Source organism: Vipera ursinii, assembly GCF_947247035.1.
Source record: "Vipera ursinii genome assembly, chromosome: Z".
Lineage (NCBI taxonomy): Eukaryota > Metazoa > Chordata > Lepidosauria > Squamata > Viperidae > Vipera > Vipera ursinii.
The window spans coordinates 93,060,370-93,081,899 of NC_139517.1; the positions used below are offsets into that span (position 1 = coordinate 93,060,370).

The following is a 21,530-nucleotide window of genomic DNA, read 5'->3' on the forward strand; positions in this document are numbered from 1 at the left end:
TCGCCTTCTGTAATTCTTTTTTAAAGGTGATAAACCACATGATGGTTTTTTTTGGACAGAACTGCCTCACATGCCCATTGAATTTGGCTTCCCCCAAGTTCCATTTCTCCATATCCAAGTATTTAATTTTGTCCTCTATCCAAAACTTGGAGGTTTGGATTTATCCATTTCCCCAGACAGTTATCATTGGCTAGGGCATCAAAAATCCTTCCTTGAGTGAATTCAAGCCACAGAACAAATACACCACCTATCAAACCAAAGGCGCCCTCATTTCAATGCAACTCATCAGGCAGCCAAATACTCTCATACTGTTATGCTTAGTAAAAGCAATAAATCTTGGATCCTGCTTGCTACCTTCCATACATAAACTCAGATATTTCAGTGATTTCAACAAAGCCATCAGTTACTAGAAGAATGTGTTATAGGTGTGGATCCTAAAAATCAACTTTTTGCCATTTTAGTATTTTCTTTTAAACCTTGCAGGATTATATTTCATGCTATTTATCTCATCCAGTCTACACTTTATTCTTAAATCTATAAAATCCAATTGTTTTGTTTTCTCGGGTAGCATGTGTGCTCTTGGTTATAAAGATTGAAACCCCATGGAAACAGAAGAACTTAAGTACATGTGTCAGATTGTAGAATTTTATTATTGCAGACCTTATTTATTATTAAGTGGGTTGCCCAAGAGCCAAGATATGCAGGCCTGGAGAGGGGTATTCAGTGGGATACTTAAGGGCTCTGCCCTGACTCCAATGTTATTCAATATTTTTATAAATGACATACAGAAATGATGGAAGCAAACTTATCAGATTGGAAGAAAACACAAAACTGTAGAAGAGAGGCTCAAGACTCAAGATTCAAATGGACTTTAGGCTTCAGCAATGGGCCCTATCAACAAAATGCAGTTTATTGTTGAGAAATGAGACATTATGTCCTTTAGGAGGAAAAACCAGCTGAGTGGTACTTGGCTTCACAATAGTGTGAAGTTCTGCCAAAAATGTTTATGCAATCTCAGGTTGTATCAACAGAGATATAATGTTGAGATCACAGGAAGTAATAGTTTCATAGTAAACATTGTACCATTGGTCAAAGCACAACTGGAATATTTGGACTACAATACAGAGAGAGAGAGAGAGAGAGAGAGAGAGAGAGAGAGAGAGAGAGAGAGAGAGAGAGAGAGAGAGAGAGAGAGAGAGAGAGAGAGAGAGAGAGAGAGAGAGAGAGAGAGAGAGAGAGAGAAACAACATAGAGAAAAATGATGAAAATAGTAAAACACTTAGAGACTAAATCATTTTTTTTCTTTTAACAACCCTGTAATCCCTTGTTTCAAGGTGGAGTGGGGGCAACTGATTGGAGTTGAACATTTACTGGTCAGATGCCCTTTCTGATGCCTATGCACAGTTTGCAGCAGACAATTACTCATAGCACTCAGAGAGAAATATCTGCTGCTACCTAGAATTGAATTCACAGCTTCCTGATTGTGAGGTGACAGCTGTATCTCTAGGACACAATACCATTCTGGGCTAAATCATGTAAGAATGATTATAGAGTACATTTAGTTTTAAATAATGGCTAAGGATAAGGGGAGACCTGATCACAGTGTTCAAATACCTAGAGGGCTGTCACAGAGAAAAGGAAGGGCGGGGGATTTACTCTCCATAATTGAGGAGAGAACAAAAATCAGTGGGTAGAAGCTTTATATATAGAGATCCAAAACAGAGAATAGTTTCCTGACCATGAGAGCTATTAAATAGTGGAATAGCCAGTTTCCTGGTATCAGGGTGGTCCATCATTGAAGTTTTAAGCAAAGGTTGGACAACTCTTTATTTGAAATGAAATAATAATCAATGAATACAAATGTAGATATCTGCTACCTGAATATTTGGGGAAAGAATTTAAGATGGGTCTGACATTTTGCAGGCACCTATCCAGTGTCAAAAATCATCTCAAGCTTCAATTTGACAAAGAAGCTGAATCTGGATTTCAGCCAAGCATCCATACTGATTTCTAAAAATGATAATGGTTTCTTTTCTTTTTGAGTGAGATCTTTTCCTTGTCAAAAAATATGTGGAAAATGTCCATTCTAAGCAGAGATTATAAATATGTTGAACTTAAAATTGTTCTTCTATGCTTCCAGAGGCAGATGATATACAAGTACAATATCTGGAGGGCCAGTGGTTCTTTCTCTAAACCAAAGAATGAGGCAAAATATAGTGATCTGCTTTCTTTTCCTGTAGTTGATCAACATTATACTCAATGTCTTCAAGAAACATTGAAGGTTGGAGAGCCAATTTGATCTAATGGTTAAGGTGCGCAAATAGGAGCTGTAAAACCTGATTTCTGGTTCTACTTTAGGCATTAAAGCCACTGATAACCAGATAGGCCAGGCACTCAACCTATCTCACAAAATTATTATTATTATTAGGAAAATAAGAGGCAAGAGCATTGGATATGTTGGGTAAGCTGGCATGTTATAGGTTCCATCAGGCAATGAATGTCAACCAGTGGGAACAAGGAGTTGTGCCTTCTCTGCTATAGATCCTGTCCTCTAACATTCTCTCTCAGAGATCAGGTTAACCCTGACTCTGGTTGCCTTCTGATGAAGTCTTGGTTGTGTGTTCAGGCCTGGGTCTCCAAATGAGCCAAGGATCCCATTTCTTGGCTATAGTAACATGCATAATTATAATGCTGCTTGGTATCAGATATATTTGTATTATTTTAATGTTTTAATTGTTTTGTATTTGTCTCATGCACTGTGATGTATGTTGCCCAGAGTCAAGTGTTGAGAATGGGTGGCTATAGAAAATAAATAAATAAATTTGCTGCCTTGAGTTGACCAAAATAACAAAGGGCTAAAAATCAAATAAATAATTAAAGTCACCTAAAAAGCAGAGGCACATTTACATTTCCTATCTCTTTATGTTGTATTTGTTTTAATAGGCCCTGAATAAAAGAAATTTCTGGTTTAGAATCTGTTCCTATTTCCCAGGGAATCTCACATGACCTTTGACCTTCAGTGACAAATGAGTATTTCAATTAAATAAAACAAGTATGATGGAAAAATCATTTGTCATTTCAAAAATATTTTGGCACCGCTACCAATGAACTCTATTAGTGATGTTTTGTGGCACCTAACACAACAGTTCCATCTCTTTGCTTACATTCCATAAAGTTATTGATGCATTAGTTTACCACTAAAGTAATTTGATATCCAAATGTCAAATGAAGACTGCTTTAGGTATTACTTATCAGCCAAAAGCTGATATGGAAACATCTTAAAAAAACATTTTGTGTGGCAATTTCTCAAAGGTTATTGCTGGGAGGGTCAAGGCCTTTCTTATTATTTAAACATATTTTCATCAACCTTTCTAAAACTGGTGAACCACAAAGAAGGTGGGGAACTGCAAACTTCAAATAAAGTTTCAGTTACAGATCATTTTAAAGTGTAGATCTTTCAGCACAAATAGCTTCCACAGATTTTTAGCACTAGACATAATATTCATTAATATTTTTCTTATAGAATAGTTGGTGCAAAGGATTTGCAACATTTAGACTCTGTATGTCAGCTGTTTGCATGCAGGAGACCAAATGTTTCTTTGCACACCATTCTTCTGCCTTGTACAGTTAGTCCTCGACTTACAACCACAATTCAGTCCAAAATGTATATTGCTAAGCGAAGTTTTTAAGACAATATTGCCCCACTTTACAACCTTTCTTGACACAGATGATAAGTGAATCACTTCAGTGTTAAATTATTAATACGGTTGTTAAATGAATCTGTTTCCCCATTCACTTTGTCAGAAGGTTGGAAAAGGTGATCACATGTCCACAGGATTGTCATAAATATGAGTCAGTTGCCAAGCATCTGAATTTTGATCACATGACCATGGGGATGCTGCAATGATCATAAATGGGGAAAATGGTCATAAGTCACTTTTTTAAGAGCTGTTGTAACTTTGAATGGTCACTTAATGAATTGTTGTAAGTTGAGGACTACCTGTATTAACTGACACTTACCTTGCTTATTTAAATTAGATGAAGGTTATGGCATATTAGACAAAATACTGTACTTCATGCTCTTCCCCAATGTTTTACAAATCCTATAGTTCTGGAGTATAGAATTATATGGACTTAAAAGAGCCATCTAGAGCAGGGATAGGCAACCTTGGCTCTTTTATGACTCGTGGACTTCAACTCCCAGAATTCCAGAGCCAACATAACTCAGCTTGGAAACCTCTCCCTTTCCCCTCAGCATGGCTGGCTCAGAAATTCTGGGAGTTGAAGTCCACGAATCATAAAAGAGCCAAGGTTGCCTACCCCGATCTAGAACAATACATCCAGCTTCCAGATTAAGGCATTTCTTGACTGATACCCCTCTATAATTAATTAGAACATGACCCTGTACCAACTCTTTCCCCATCTACAGACACATTCTCATGAAAGAGAGGCAGGAGAGGTCAAATAACAAAATTTGTCATATCATACAGTGCTATGCACATTTCAATATCACATTATATAAAAACCATTGCTTGCATCCCAATCCGGTGATGCATATTCTGACACTTTAGCAAAATTGTTGAATTCTTTGCCTACATCCTATTAATAAGTAATTCTAGTAGATTATTCATAACATAACATATAACATAACACATCTAAGCAGGATAATATAATGATAAGCCTTCAATATGCACTTTGTCATATACCTCCAACTGAATGAAGAAACAAAATAAAAAAGTTCAAAGAAAATTGAATTCCAATAAACTGTTAGAATTAACAGAAATTACAAGTATGTCTAACATTCATTAGTGACAGATTTTATTTTCCTGGGCTCCAAGATCACTGCAGATGGGGACTGTAGCCAAGAAATTAAAAGACGCTTGTTCCTGGGGAGGAAAGCCATGGCAAATCTAGACAGCACACTAAAAAGCAGAGACATCACCCTGTCAACAAAAGTGCGTATAGTGAAGGCTATGGACTTCCCAGTTGCAATGTATGGCAGTGAAAGCTGGACCATAAAAAAGGCTGAGCGCCAAGAAATTTAGGCCTTTGAACTATGGTGCTGGAGAAGACTCCTGCGAGTCCCTTGGACTGCAAGGCGATCAAACCGGTAAGTCCTAGAGGAGATCAATCCTGACTGCTCTTTAGAAGGCCAGATCCTGAAGCTAAAACTCAAATACTTTGGCCACCTAATGAGAAGGAACGACTCACTGGAGAAGAGCCTAATGCTGGGAAATATTGAGGGCAATAGAAGAAGGGGACGACAGAGAATGAGGTGGCTGGATGGAGTCACTGAAGCAGTAGGCGTGAGCTTAAATGGACTCCAGAAGATGGTAGAGGACAGGAAGGCCTGGAGGAATGTTGTCCATAGGGTCGCGATGGATCGGACACGACTTCGCAGCTAACAACAACAACAACTAACATTCATTTCCTTCAATAGCTTTGCTTGCATTTTTCTAGCATGCTTTTTTCTAGTCTTGCTAGAAAAGACCATGCACAAGAATTTTTGCAAAAGAGTCTTCTTTTACTGCAGAGGTGACTAAAAGTAAAAGTTCAGAACTCAGTTTTGCTTTATTCCTGTACACAAATATAGAATATATATATATATAGAGAGAGAAGCAACCTGGAATTAACTTCCTAACAGTGAGGACAATTAACCAGTGGAACAGCTTGCCATAAGAAGTTGTGGTTGAGGCTTCCAGTTTGCGCACACGGTGCTTCTGGATGCACAGGAACAGTCCGCTTCCTGCCGTCCATTTCTGTCTTTTTGGAGGACCCTGAAAAAGGTCAAAAATCACCCTGGAGGGGCAATTACTGAGAGGAGGACTTTCTTGTGATCGAGGAAGGGCAGCAGCCCTCCGCTTGAATCTGGGACAATCTCCTTTGGCCCGAAGAAGAAGAGACCGGTCATAAAGATGGCCGGTCACTAAGCCGCTCCCTGCCAAAAGCCAAAAGCACTACCAGCACTAAGAAGCAATCTGGAGGACCTGGATGAGACTTTACCTTTCCTATTCCCTTAACCATCCTCCTGTGGAACTTTCCTGAAAATTTCTTTCCCCATCTTTTGAAAAAACGGTGAATATCTACTCTGCGAACAAATCTTAAAGCCTTAAAGCTTTAAAAGAAATTTAATTAATTCAGCAAAGAATCTAAGCAATTTCATCTGTATTTACTAAAAAGCTCCTGTTTTTTGCTGGGGATCCATTATCCTATTTTCTCTCTAAGCTGTGAATTAAGGGGAAAAAATGGACTAATGTTACAAAAGCTCTATATTAATTTGGAAAAAAAAGAAGAAAGTTTTTACATTGCATTTTATACATTATTGATGACATCTTGTGGCAAAACCTGGTACAGCAACTAAATTTCTTTTTTCTGTTGACTGAACTGACTGAATAACAGAGCTGTCCTTGACATTATTCTTAAAGATAAGTGTGAGAACACCTGGCACTGAAAACAACTCTTTTGGAGGTGGATAATCTTTGACTATTATTAAAATAGCCTCCATGGAAGATTTAGCTGCAAACAATAACAAAATGGATGAATATATCCCACCACTTGACTATAAACTGATACTGGACATGATTTTGGCAATGACAGAGCAAATTAAAGCCAAACTGCAAGAAAAATCTGACAACTCAAAGCCATCAAATCAAATTCTGACTTTAAATGAGGAAAAGATAACCCAAAACCAAATAGAAGAAGTGGAAACTAACACTAAAATAGGAGATTTCAAAGAACAACGAAAGCAACCTACAGAAAACCTTAAGGTCCAAACTTTAATGGCAACTACAAAACTTACAATCAAAAAGCAACAGCACCTGAAGAAAGCAATACTAAGAGTGAGGACACTAAAGGCCTTCAAATAATCAAATGACAACCATAACACCAGCTACTACTTTCTACCGAACCCAGATAGAATTGGAAGAAAAAAAAGACTTGACTGATCTAATGACAACTATATCACATCAATCATCAAAAACTGAACTATCAAAGCAAAACTACAATGGCTTCAAAGGGGACATTTTCCTTGCAAAATTGACATTTGGATACATTCCCTGGATTCAAATAAGGGCTATAGGAAGAAAGGAAGATACATTTGAGAATTTAAAAATGACAAGAAGGAAGCCTGATTGGCACAAAAGGAAGGCAAGAGTTAGATTTAAAAAACTGAACTTGTTTCTTTTTTGGGATTCCTAAAGATAGACTACAAAAATACCTTTCAATGGATTAAGGGAAATCTATAAAAATATAACTGATTCTACATTTAGCTTTTAGATCTGTAAAGGAAAACAAAAGTACGCTCTTAGAATATAATTCTGAACTATACATAGAATTTGGAATGATATATCAAAAGATAGTATTTTAGCAATTGATGTATGGTTAAGATGACTTATAGAATATATTAGTTGTTACTTTTGAACTATATTATAGAATCTAGAATTTTATATATAAAAGATAGTATTTTAATAATTTTTGAATGGTTAATATAGAAAATATACTTCTGATAATTGGTGATTTGTTAAGATGAAAACTAGACTTTAATGGTAAAACATAAGAATGTTTTGTAACGAACAATGTAAGTTTTGTAGACAAGAGAATTATTCTTTATTGAAATAGGGAATTGTGGGCTATCCAAAATTAAGCTTTCTTTTGTATACTATAGGCTATTCTAGAATATTCTATTGCAATTAGATAAAATTCAAAAACAGGATATTGATATGTATTAGTGAAAATATATTGAAAATTTTGCTAATTGACTAGGTACAACTAGAAGTGTATTAACTTGACTATTTTGACCACGGGATAACTAAGGAAATCAGAGAGGGAATCCCTGTTGATGTAACCTGAACTATTTACAAGTTGTTATGTGTTATTTTAACTACCCAACCACCATATTGCTTCACAAATACATGTATATGTACAGTAAATATTAAAAAATCAATAAAACTTGTATATAAAAAAAGAAGTTCTGGTTGCTTCATCACTGGAGGTTTTTAAGAAGAGACTGGACAGCCACTTGTCTGAAATGAAAGGGGGTCTCCTGCTTGAGCAGGGGGTTGGGCTAGAAGACCTCCAAGGTCCCTTCCGTTCTATTTTAATATCATGTTAGTTGTTTTAATATTAAAATTTTCAGTAAGGACTGATTTCCTTCATTAGGTGAAAGGCAATGCTCAATAATGGATTTATGCAAAAGGTTTCAGATTAAGTCTCCATGGAAATCATCATAAAACTTGGGAGAGCTGCTATCAACCAACCAACCAACCAACCAACCAACCAACCAACCAACCAATCAACCAACCAACCAATCAAAAAAAAAAAAAAAGATTGGCACTTTACTCTATGCCTGCAGATTAGTTCAAAGTGGAATCTCTCTCTCTCTCTCTCTCCTTCTCTCTCTCTCTCTCTTGTCCCTCTTTATTCTTTTGCCTGTTAAAGATGATGCCATAAATGAAATAGTATTCCTAAAGCACCAAAAAATATTCAAAACTAAGTTCATTAGAAGGAAACAATTATAGTAGATCCCCCCTCTCTCACTCTCTCTTCTCTCTCTCTCCCTCCTTCCATCATTCCCTTCTTCCCTCCATCTCTCTCTTTTTTATATTTTTGTTCCATTTGTGCCACGCTAGCAGGGAAGTCTAAAATAAACCGTGATTCATGTCTTTAATTTCTGCTAACAAAGCTCATTTCTAACCAAACACATTTTCATATAGCAAACCTCAGAAATGTGACAGTTCATCTTCTTATCCTTATGTTTCCCTTTTAGCTCAGCAAGGCCAAAATGTCCTGTCCTTTCCTTTCCTTGCTGGAAAACAAAAAGAAATCAAAGCCAAATGGCAAAAAATGCAAACTTTGGTTAAACAAACAGTCGGTATTTCAGTGTTTTTTATCCACAGCCTGCAGAGCAACTAAACAAAGCCAAGATATTGTCCATCTCTTTGACAGACAAAGAGCCTCACAGGTCCAGAATGACATGCCTGGGGCTGGCACATGATTGGAGTAATTAAATTAAATAGCAGGAAACATGTTTTCCATATGCCATTGCCTGGCCACACACAAACTGTAATAGTAAAACTTTTATACTAGATTAGTACTGGGAAAAGCGAAATCATTTGAAAAAGGTAAGAAGCTCACAAAAGTGAAAAAATTACTATATGAACAATAGAATTTCTTCATAATTTCCTTATTATTGTTTTATGAATATCAGACATGGATTTGTTGTTTGGGGTGGAGGGGGTACAAAGTCAGATTGTTGTACAATGAACAGAGTTTATCAAAAGGTTTGAATGTTGGGATTGTTAAAATTTGCTTCAAAAGTACAGCTGATTACTATCAATATCAATGTAAGTACATGACATTGGAGAGGATGTACATTTCTTCTTCAAGACTAGAAGAAGAGTAGTGTGGTATCAAAACCCAGACCTAGTAGTCTTTCTCTTGCAATGGCCAACCAGATGATAAAGGGAAGCAATAAGCAGAAGTTGTAGACTTCTAACATTTTCTTGTAATTTTGGAAATTCAGATATATATTGCATAGAACCTAATAATCTCTGCTTATCCCACATATTAAAAGGCTAACCTGCTAGATCTACATATGCAAAAAATTATGCGACCCACTTGGTTTAGGTCTCCCACACAAGGGCAGTCCATCCAACTTATACTTTATTATTTAAAATGATCAAGTGATACTTTTCATCCAAGTACAACACATATTAAATAACCCAAGGATTTTAATGGATAAAGAAAAATAGTTGAAACTGAGAGGCAATGAAAAAATGGGTGGTAGAACAAAAATGAACTTTCTGTCCTATGACAAAGCCCATCTAACCTAAAACAATTTTCAAATCTACTTCTGAACAATCTTCAAGTTGATTTTATTTATTTATTTATTTAATTTATTTATTTATTTATTCGGTTTATATACCGTCCTATTCCCAAAGGACTCAGGGCGGTTTACAGGGCAGAATTTAAAAACAATACAATATAATATATAATATATTATATAATGTATATATTATACAATACAATATAATATATTGTATATATTATCAAACATGATATAGCATGTTTGATGTTTGAACATGAACATTGTGAGAGTACAGCCATTCACTTTAAAGAAGGCAATGATGCTATGCTTTTTATGAAGGATTTATTCTAAGTAACCATATATGTCATTAGACCCCATGCAAGACAAATCTGTTTTTTCTGTGGCTTATCTTTACCTAAGGACATTCAGAAACTTTGTCAGCCTATGAACACTACTGTACAATCTTGTATTCTGATCATCTCACATTCCTCCAAACGTCACAAGCATTTCATACCTACATGTTATTAATGATATCCTGATGCCTTGTATAAGAATGCCAAATGCTATAACAGTTTATGCTGAAATCTCTCTAAATTTATCAATTTGTGTGAATATTTTAGGGTTACCAATCCCTTTTCTTGGACATCAGGATGTAGCATTATGATGAATCCACTGCTAAAAATAATCCTTGTTTTTAATAACATATATGCATATAAATTGGAATAATGTATGTACTGTTCATATAACTTTCTCATCCACAATCTAGGTTCTCCTTTCAGATGTACACTCTTATACCTCTAGGCATTGTGGGGGAAATAGATAAGCATTATGCTCTTTTCGGTATCCAAAATAAATAAGAAGTAGTCTATTCTTTAGCAATGTCTTTGTCTTCTTTCTAGACTGTCCCCCAGTTTCCAAGCTAGAAACAATGCAGATCTAATACAGGAATCACTGTAGACATCCATAAAAAGAATGAAATTCAAGATTTCTAGGGCTATAGTATTTCAAATACTATGGGGGAACTTGACAAACCCTGTGAATAGAATTAATATGGTAGAGCGTACAAACACTTTCTTCTTAACTGGCTACTTATCTACACAAAAGTGTGTGCTATCATTCCATTACACAAAGACTCAATTGTACTCTTAAGCAGTAGCTTTTCAGAAGGCCCATACTACACAAATTCCTGATGTATAGGTTGGCCATCAGTCATAAATATATTTATCAGCACTTTTGGGTATTTCCAGTGACATTGCCAACCGCAAGGCTGAAATAATTTGTCACTGTTGGATATGCTTGGCAGTAAAAGATTTTTTAAAACCCAACTTGCATGTATGCTGGTAAAAAATATAGCTGGATATATGAGGGTGCCAGATTAGATCACTGGTAAGTTTTGAGGGCGCATCAGCCAAAGTTTCTATTTGTAAGGCACTCTTTATCCTTGTTGATCATTGTGGTAAGGCTATGTTTAAAAGAGTAGTATAGTGGGAAGAACATTTTTCATATAAGTAAAGTATTAATATAAACAGGGATACATTTTGAATAAAAAATTGGCTTGTCTTTCTGCAACATTTACTTGCCCAGTAACTTTTTTACTGAAGCACATATAAACTGCTTTCACGTCATTCAGCGACAAATATACATGCACATACATGAACATGCCGGCTAGTTTTTCTAAAAAAAAATATTATTGACTATGCCAGTGATACATGAAATATGACAGAGCACTTTTATATTTTATATAGAATTATATTTAATATCAGCCATTCAATGATGCAGTTCACATAGGATTAAGATTTCTGTTATGGTTTCAGTGAAATTTCAAAGGAAAATTTTTTGCTCTTGAATTTCATGAAATCTTTCAGATGTGAGCCTTAAAATACAGTGAAGAAATCTTTACATTTTTTTAAAATTAAAGGTACACAAATTTCTATCCAGCTTTATATGATTTCTAGAGAATTATGGATGGTGGCTATTACACCTGTGGTTGGTTCCATTTTACATTACCACTATATAAATGAAATTTGCAATATTCATATAATACAGTTGTTTGATACAGGAGAATGACTGAAATAGTAAAATTAGTCCTGCTTTGTGGGATGGCATTGTCCCATTATATCTGGGAAGTATTTTATATGTGCCCTGCCAAGTTTGAGGCCAAAACTCTTTCTGTTCTCTGAAATGTCGTTTCCTTTCCTTTCTTGATGTTCAGAATGATTGCTCCTGGCAGCTATGTGAATGGAAGAAAACTTGCCAGAGAGCGGACAACGGTGGAATGAGATGTTTCTGTCCTATATAGAACTTTTGGCTATGTATATTCTGAAGATGGCATATGGTTCATATCCTAATCTTGCACTTTCACCAAGTTCATATTCCAAACATAGGTCTATCCCATATGCTAACTCCATTGCTTTGGTTTTCACAGCAGAATGGACATCTGGAACTAAGCCTAGAAAGCCAAAACATATACCTATAAGATTCAGTATTAAAAACTCTAGTTGGTTTCCTGCAATTTCTGTATGCATACCACTTTGCTTGTATCCAGCCTCTATGGAATAAAAATTCTGCCTTTGATGTGGCAAACGGAACACAAATAGGCAAAGATGATATGAAAAAAATTCAATATAATGGAACAGCAAATTTCATTATAGGAAAGAAAAATCTTATTTTATTCTCCAGAGAACTATGATAGGTAAAAGATAGGGAGAATGGAGAATTGAGATGGAAGATCTGCTACCCTTAATTTTCCTTGCAAGTGGGAAGCAACTGGTTGTAACTGTAATGAAGAGGTAATTAACATGTTAACCTGAACTATTATCATTTTAACACAAAAATTCCTGAGAAGTCTTTTCATTTAGCAGTTAGACTTCAATAACAAAAATGAGAAGGTTGACTGAAATCTAGTTACATGAGGATAATTAAGACTACAATTGCAACTAAGACTACAAATGCAACTATAATTTCAGCCAAAGGTTGAAATTAAGATAAATAAAAGTAACAACATGCAAAATAATTGCATTGCAAATAGAACCCTTTGATTTTATTCAATGCAACAAACATTTTAGTGGAAAAGAATAAAATTATATAAAATTCCTGAAGCACCAAGAATTATAGCAGCTAATGTAGTAGTAGTAGTAGCTAGAATCTTCGTGCTAGCTTACAAAAAAGCTATTTCATTTTACTTTAAACAACTGTAGTTTATCAAATAGTTTTTCTCAAACTTGTTTTTTTTATTAAAGTGTTTTACAAAAAAATTTTTTTCAATACATATCCCCAAAACCCACCCACCCCAAACCACCCCCCTTCCCCCCCCGCTTCCCAGAGCTAAATACAGGGTTATAGATATAATAATCATATTCTAACTAAAATTATCCATAATATTAAATTAACCAAATTCATAATAACTCCCCTTTAACATAGATACATACAAAGTACTAACACTAAAATTAATAACAATATCCCTCTAAAATCTACTCATAAGCTACCGTAAATGGAACTTTTTAGTCCCATATTTATTCTGAATATAATCTATCCATCTCCTCCAAACTGAAATATATCTTTCTTGTGAATGATCCTTCAAATAAGCAGAAATCTTAGACATTTCTGCAAGATTTGATACTTTAAACACCCATTCTTCTATGGTAGGCAAACTATCCTTCTTCCAGTATTGTCCCACCATTAACCGTGCTGCTGTTATCAAATTCAACATCAAATTGGTTTCTTTAACATCACAATCTACAACAATGCCCAATAAAAACAATTGCGGAGAGAACTTTATCTTTCTCTTAAAAATCTTTTGAATGTTCCACCAAATTTTAACCCAAAAAGCTTTTATATTTCTGCAAGTCCACCACATATGAAAATAGGTGGCTTCTAAACTACCACATCTCCAGCATTTAGACTGTAAGTTAGGATACATGTTAGACAACTTTTTGGGATGCAGATGCCATCTATAAAACATTTTATAAAAATTTTCTGTTAAATTTTGAGCCTGAGTAAATTTAACATTTCTAACCCAAATTACCTCCCAAGTATCCAACGGAATTGGTTCCTGGATATTTTGTGCCCACTTTATCATACAATTTCTCAAACATGTAAACATCTATCCTTTGATGGTTGGGAGTTATGGTAATGAAGTCCAAGAAATATGAAAGATTGGAGGAGACTGTCTCAGTTGCAGATTGAAATAGTTAAATATAGAAAATCAAAACTGCTATAAAATTTAGCATAATATATTTCCACAATATGCATGGCATAATAATGTCTTGAAATGTAGCATGAAACACTTTTTAAAATTATTGGATATGACACTGCCCCCTAATATTCCAAACCTCAATTTATTCATACATGAAATGCTCAAGGTTACTTCTAGTTGTCTTCCTTTGTATATACGGTACATGTGGTACACAAATCAGTAGAAAATAGAGAGGTAGAGGTATCTCTGTGTGTGTATGATGATATGTGCACTGAGTATATAGGCAGGCAAAAAAACCCTGGAATGTTTGTTTGAATATTAAGACTATGCATAGCTAATGAAAATGTTAATTTTTTAGGATTCCTTAAAGTATATGTATTGTTTAACTCTTTCTTGAGTTATTAAAGTAACCATGTCCTCTAGAACAGTGTTTCTAAAACTTGGAAATGCTAAGGTATGGACTTCAACTCCCAGAATTCTTCATATATTATGCTAGTTATGTAATTCTGAAAGCTCAAATCTATAGATCTTAAAGCTGTCAAGAAACACTGCTCTAGAACATTGGATGCAACTGCTTTGAAGGAAGCCCACAGTTAGTACTCGACTTACAACCATTCATTTATCAATCATTCAAAATTATGATGGCACATGTACATGATGTACATGATGGTTACGGCATCTCAGGGTCATGTGATTACAATTTGTGACTTTCCCAGGTAGATTCCAATAAGCAAAGCCAATTGGGGAAGACCAATTTGTTTAATGTCTGGATGATGCACATAACAACTGCAGTGATTCATTTAACTACCTTGCTTTGCAATAGAAATTCTGGTTGCAACTCTGATAGTAAGTCTATGACTACCTGTATTGTCTGTGTGTGTGTGTGTGTGTGTGTGTGTGTGTGTATACACACACACATATATTACATAACACACACACATATACATACATACATATATAATATACACACACAAACACACATTATTTCATTTTGTTGACAGTCCCAGTGGATGTGTTGACTGTACATGTACACAAATGAACACGTATTAGGAAAAGCTTTTGAAGAAACTATACTGGTTTTTTCTGAGAATGTAGCCACTTTAACTCTTTGGAGAAAGACATATGTTGTTTGTTTTTCTTCTAAGATTTTATGGAATGAAATGTTCATACATAAATATTTAATAATTGACAGGATGTGGAACAAAACATTTAAAAAGTGACCAGGTCGATACAGATGTTAAAAATGCTTTGTCTGAAATGTTTTGAGTTCAAAATGGATTATGCCAACTGTTTCAGAAGTTTGTTGATGTAAATAAATGGCCCTAATTCAAGATGAAGACATCTATTTTGTATCTGAAGCAGAAGTGTTTCAAATGTGAAACACATCTGCAATGGTTCAAACTTGAAATATAGTATTTCCATATTGCAACACAATGAATTTGCAATATTTTGCACGTCCCTGTTTTGATGATACAAATGGATATGATATTGTGAATGCTGTATCCAAAATATTTTTTCCAGAGGAAAAAAATGAGGTATAAATTTTGAACTAGAAAATTAGTGTTTTAATTTTTTATAATGTGCATGCACCTACCACAAAATTTCTTTAATTTTTTATTAACTTTTAAAATGATTTATTTAAAACCTTTTTTCCATCAGGCATGGCATACAAAGAAAGAGGTTTCAGAAAGATAGCTGTATTAAATTTTCTGAAGAGAAAACAATGAGAAAACCTGTCAACTTAGAGCCTACTATCAGTGGTGGGATTCAAATATGTAAACAACCGGTTCACTGCTGCTTCCAGAAGTCCATTCTGGGCCTGAGCAACAAAAAATTAGCTATCAGTTCTGCTGAAGTGGTGCGAACTGGCTGAATCCCACCACCGCTTACTATTCACTACCACCTAAGCTTCATTAGTCTATTTCAGCAAATGAGAGCTGACTGCTGAGCAAGTTAATATGTTTTCATTGTAGCACATCAGTTTTTTATAAAAAAATATACAGTCCTGCCCAAGTGGATATCTGAGTGCTTCCCCTTAGGAAGAGGATAGCTAGATTTTGTTTAATAGTTGACATCACTCCAGAAAACCTGCAATCCCCCAAATGCTGTTCTGGGAATTACTTGAAGGAATTGAGCTTATTGTGTGACAATATGCATGGGTATGTGTTTCATTGCAGTGTATTTTTTTTTATAAATAAAACATGGCCATTTCTAACTACTCCTATTGATTTGTATGGAACTATTATTACTTATAGTAATGAATTATTACTAATCTGTCCTATACTGGAGGTGTTAGTTGTTAATATATAATTTTTCAATATGGTCACCTCTATTTCTTAACTGTAAATGCTTCAGGATTATCACCAATTCTATAATTTTCATGTGCAAATAAATTACTTCCATACTAATTTTTAAAACATTTGGAGTCAAATCATATCCATGAGTCAAAACTTTGAATAATCAGAATCAAAATTTTGGAAAACTGGTATTTATTTATACTACATTTTTCAAGGTGATTAAAATGGTTGATCCACAAATTAAGACAAATGTGATGAGGATAAAATGAACATGCACAGATAATTTTTCCATATTTTTTACAATGTGTGATGGTTAATGTGGGATCACATAATAAAACAAAAATAGACTTTGTGTAATTTAAACTGGAGAATAAAATCATGGTTCTAAACCATTTTTGAACAGTAATAAAAATGTATTGCCAATATAAAATAAAAAGAACTAGCTTTAAGAATTAATCAAATTTACACAAAGTCAAGTAGGTGAAAGGAAATCATTTGAGAAAAAAAATCTTTATTTGTGAAAGGAATATATAAATTTGTATTAGGCAAAATAGGAAACATACAAACAAAATAGTTTACAACACAAACAAGAAATCACCAAAAGTGTAAATTATAATAAGTACAATAGGTTTTAAATGTGACAATTAGCAATCAAAAATAAAACTTCTTAAACCCAGTTTTCCATTTTCACTGGTTTCAGGTAATTTCTCAAAAATTTAAATAACATGGAAATCAGTTGGCTAGAATGAGGTAAATTTTCACAACTGCATTATAAAAATACCTTCCTTCCTTCCTTCCTTCCTTCCTTCCTTCCTTCCTTCCTTCCTTCCTTCCTTTCTGTATTTTTGAAACATTTTATAGAAAAATGTGTTCAGGTTCTTATCCAAATAAAATATAGTACAAAAAATCCACCTTTTCTGTCTCTCTGTGCTAAAAGACTGTATGAATAAAAAGAAACAAAAATGTGTAGATCAGAACATACTTTATATACTACTTGATGTTATTAACAGATAACATAACAATGGATTATCAGCTTCTATCCCCTCCTCCTCCTGTAGCACATATTTAAGAAGTTGAATGGCGGAGGAGCTCCACCTATATAGTGGAGTTCTCTGTTTTAGACTTATTAAATGAAACTGCTTGTGAGAAACCAGATACACATTTTGAAAAATGTGGGGAATAGCACCAAATAAACAACCAAAAGTCTAAAGAAAATAATAAACCAATATATGTCACTGGAAAGGGCAACAGTTGTACTATAGGTATATAGTTTAGAATTTAGAACTGTTTCACGGATTACTGTTTTCTTATCCTGGTATTCCCCGTGAAAGAAACTCATATATACCATCAAGTATTTCTGCCTTTTTTGCTGTACTTACGTATAATGAATTAGGTAAATATCTACATTTGTCACAAGAAATAATCTGGAAGCATATAAACATTATACGAGTTTCATCCAGTGTAAGAAAATAATCAATTATAAACACATTGTATTTGCCTGTCTACTCTATTTTATGTGTAAAGGCATATACATTTATATACCCACACTCACATGAAAAATGTTAGTCTGTACATATTGCAAAATTTTATAATGGATTTTTAAAAATAAGGTTAAAATGTAAATACTACAAGCTTATATTAGAAGAATATTCTTCATTTGGCAAAATACCTTTGTTAGAAAGTATACTGAATCTTAAAATACTTTAAAATATATACAATATAACAGAAAATTCATTCCAGGTCAATCCTGAATAATGCATAAGGGGATGTAAATACAATGAGTCTTTAGCTAAACAGAAGTAAACTACAAGAGAATAAACATATCAAAAGGAAATAGAAAAGGAAATGTTTCACTGGAAAACTTCCATAACAATTTCCCTATTCAATGTGCTGTTTTGTCTTAACATAAATCAACTTATAGAGTGCTCTTTACAAAACAGAGAATAAAACACAAGCCTCTGTTTCTCCTTGCTCTGTTCTTACATTCCAAGTGCATGAATTACTTGGACTTCCTGTTTCCACAAGGCACTTCTGTCTACCTCCACACCATTATTATTTTTCAGGAAAAATGAAGTGACTGACATTAAGTCAGCAACTGTTTGTACTGCATATCAAGTTATTTCAATGATATAGCATTTGAAAGGACCACAATCCTTTTGGAAGCACAGTTACCTACAAATCCATGCACGACTTAGGGAGAAAAAAATCCTTTTTGGTATATTAGTGTTTATATTTAAACACAATGTATTTTTATTCATGGTCAAGAAAATAAATCCCAATTATTTTGTTGTTTTATATGTTATAATTCACATATAACTAGGAATCCGAATAATCACAGAATACAAAGAATAAAATGGATGCAGAAAATATTGACAGTCATTAGCATGTAAACCTATCTGCTTCAGTGTGTACTATATTGTCATTTGAGAACAAGTCAACTAACAAGAAAAGATATAATAACTTGAAAGTTAGATTCCTTGCTACAAATACCAAAAAATGGAAGAAAGAAAAGAATGCTTTTTTTGAAAATTCACATAAAATTAATGAAAATGGAGAGGAAAAAAATCATTTTTAAAAGCACATTCAATTTTTTGCATTAGCTTTCTACATTGATTCCCTCATATTATATACAAAGCTCAGATCACTGGTATTTGGACCAGTATTTGTGTAACAAAGGAAAGAAACCACTCTCTTTAACAGTGTGTAGGACTACTACTCTATTGTACATATACAAAGTGAATAAATTGCACATTAAGCAATATCAAAAAAGGCTTCGAGATAGGCAAGAGTGAGTATGAAAAAGCACAGTTCTCAGTTTGGTCAGTAGTCAGTAATCTCCACAGAAACTTGACACAACAATGAGTTCCTTTCCACTAGATCTAATGTGGCAGAATCCACTATAACTAATATGACTTCTACTAATTACTAAAAGGTATATATACAACAGCAAGTGTTTTTTAATTTAACAAGCCCTTTTTCACTATACTTAAAGTATGGGCACATCTATGTTCTTAATTATGCTGAACGTTAAATTGAATAACTCTTTGGGATTCTGAGGATGGAAAAAATAATAAACATTCACTTTATCAGGAATTTCAAAATGTTAACATCACTGTATTCAAATAATCACTTTAATGATAAAATCTGGAGCTAAATCTGTGCCTATTACCTGTTGCATAAAAGCAGACAGCTCCCCAGATTCCATTTGCTGATTTTGAATATCATCATCACTGTCCTTTGGTTCCTTTTTCACCTTCACAGCTCCAAAAGGTTGTCCCAACTTGTTGTGCAAAGAAATGCTACTGCTGTCATCCCTAATGCTGACACCAACAGGAGCAGTTCCTTCTTCCTGCATCAAATGCTCTCCTTGCAGTTCCTCCTCAGCTTCTTCCAAACTGCCAGGTTGTTTTAATTGTTCTATGGACTTAGAAAGCATCTGAAATACGAAACAGGAATGGGATGAAAGGAGTAAACAGAAAAATATAAAGATGAAAAGCCACTTGGCTCAATTCTTTACAATGGGGTTATATGAGCAATTTGGAGCACAATAATTTCATAAGAATAAACAGCTTTAGATCTCTCAATTATAAACAACTTAATCTGCAGTGAACAATAAAACTGAAATTTGTATATAACAGCAAAATACACATTTTGCATTTGCTGCACAGAAAAAACTACTGTATATTAGAAAAACTGTACAATAATGTATATATGAGACGTCCATTACAATATATATACAATTATATCCACATACTTATTAAACCAAGTTCATAAACAGCAAGACTAAATGGAATTTGTCAACTAAACATATAATAATAATAATAATAATAATAATAATAATAATAATAATAATAATAATAATAATAATAATAATAATAATAAAAGTTGGAAGGGACCTTGGAGGTCATCTAGTCCAACCCCCTGCTCAGGCAGGAAACCTTATACCATTTCAGGCAAATGGCTGTCCAGTCTCTTCTTAAAAACCTCCAGTGTTGGAGCATTCACCACCTCTGGAGGCAGGTTGTTCCACTGGTTAATTGTTCTAACTGTCAGGAAGTTTCTCCTTAGTTCTAGGTTGCTTCTCTCCTTGACTAGTTTCCATCCATTGCTTCTTGTCCTGCTTTCAGGTGCTTTGGAGAATAGCTTGACTCCCTCTTCTTTATGGTAGCCCCTGAGATATTGGAACACTGCTATCATGTCACCCCTCACCCTTCTCTTCATTAAACTACACATACCCAATTCCAGCAACCGTTCCCTATATGTTTTAGCCTCCAGCCCCCTAATCATCTTTGTTGCTCTTCTCTGTACCCTTTCTAGAGTCTCGACATCTTTTTTACATCGTGGTGACCAAAACTGGATGCAGTATTCTAGGTGTGGCCTTACCAAAGCATTGTAAAGTGGTATTATTACTTCACTTGATCTTGATTCTATCCCTCTGTTAATGCAGCCTAGCACTGTGTTGGCTTTTTTGGCAGCTGCAGCACACTGCTGGCTCATATTGAAGTGATTGTCTACTAAGACTCCGAGATCCCTCTCACAGTTACTACTATTGAGCAAGGTACCACCTATACTATACCTATGCATTTGATTTTTCCTGCCTAAGTGTAGAACCTTACTTTTTTCACCATTGAATTTCATTTTGTTAGATAGTGCCCAGTGTTCGAGTCTGTCCAGATCCTCCTGTATCTTAAGCCTATCTTCTGGAGTACTGGCTATTCCTGCCAGCTTGGTGTCGTCTGCAAATTTGATGAGTTCCCCATCTATCCCCTCATCCAAATCATTAATGAAGATATTGAAGAGCACTGGGCCCAGAACAGAGCCCTGGGGCACCCCACTACACACTTCCTTCCATGTAGATGCGGTTCCATTGAGGACCATACGCTGAGTACGGCCTGTCAGCCAGCTACGAATCCATCTGGTGGTAATGCTATCTAACCCACATTTTTCTATCTTATTAAGTAGTAGGTTGTGATCTACTTTATCGAATACCTTACTGAAGTCCAAGTAAATTATATCTACAGCATTCCTCTGGTCCACTAGTTTTGTCACTTGGTCAAAGAATGTAATAAGATTTGTCTGGCATGATCTGTTTTTGACAAACCCATGTTGACTTTTAGTGATGACTTTGTTCGCATCAAGGTGTTTGCTGATTTGTTGCTTGATTATCTTTTCCAGAATCTTCCCAGGTATTGAGGTCAGGCTGATAGGTCTGTAGTTTCCTGGATCTATTTTT

At 34.6% G+C, this 21,530-nt stretch overlaps 1 protein-coding gene across 1 annotated transcript in view; it reads right to left on the reverse strand.

The window, feature by feature from the left end:
- Positions 1-19,415: 19,415 nt before the first annotated feature.
- The window catches only part of LOC310650412 (histone deacetylase 9-like), a gene marked incomplete at both ends in the record, with an annotated part of 104,019 nt that continues 101,904 nt past the window's right edge, over positions 19,416-21,530 (reverse strand). Inside the window, 1 exon segment of the mRNA XM_083379396.1 lies at positions 19,416-19,733. Within this exon segment, the coding sequence (XP_083235522.1) occupies positions 19,416-19,733 (318 nt within the window).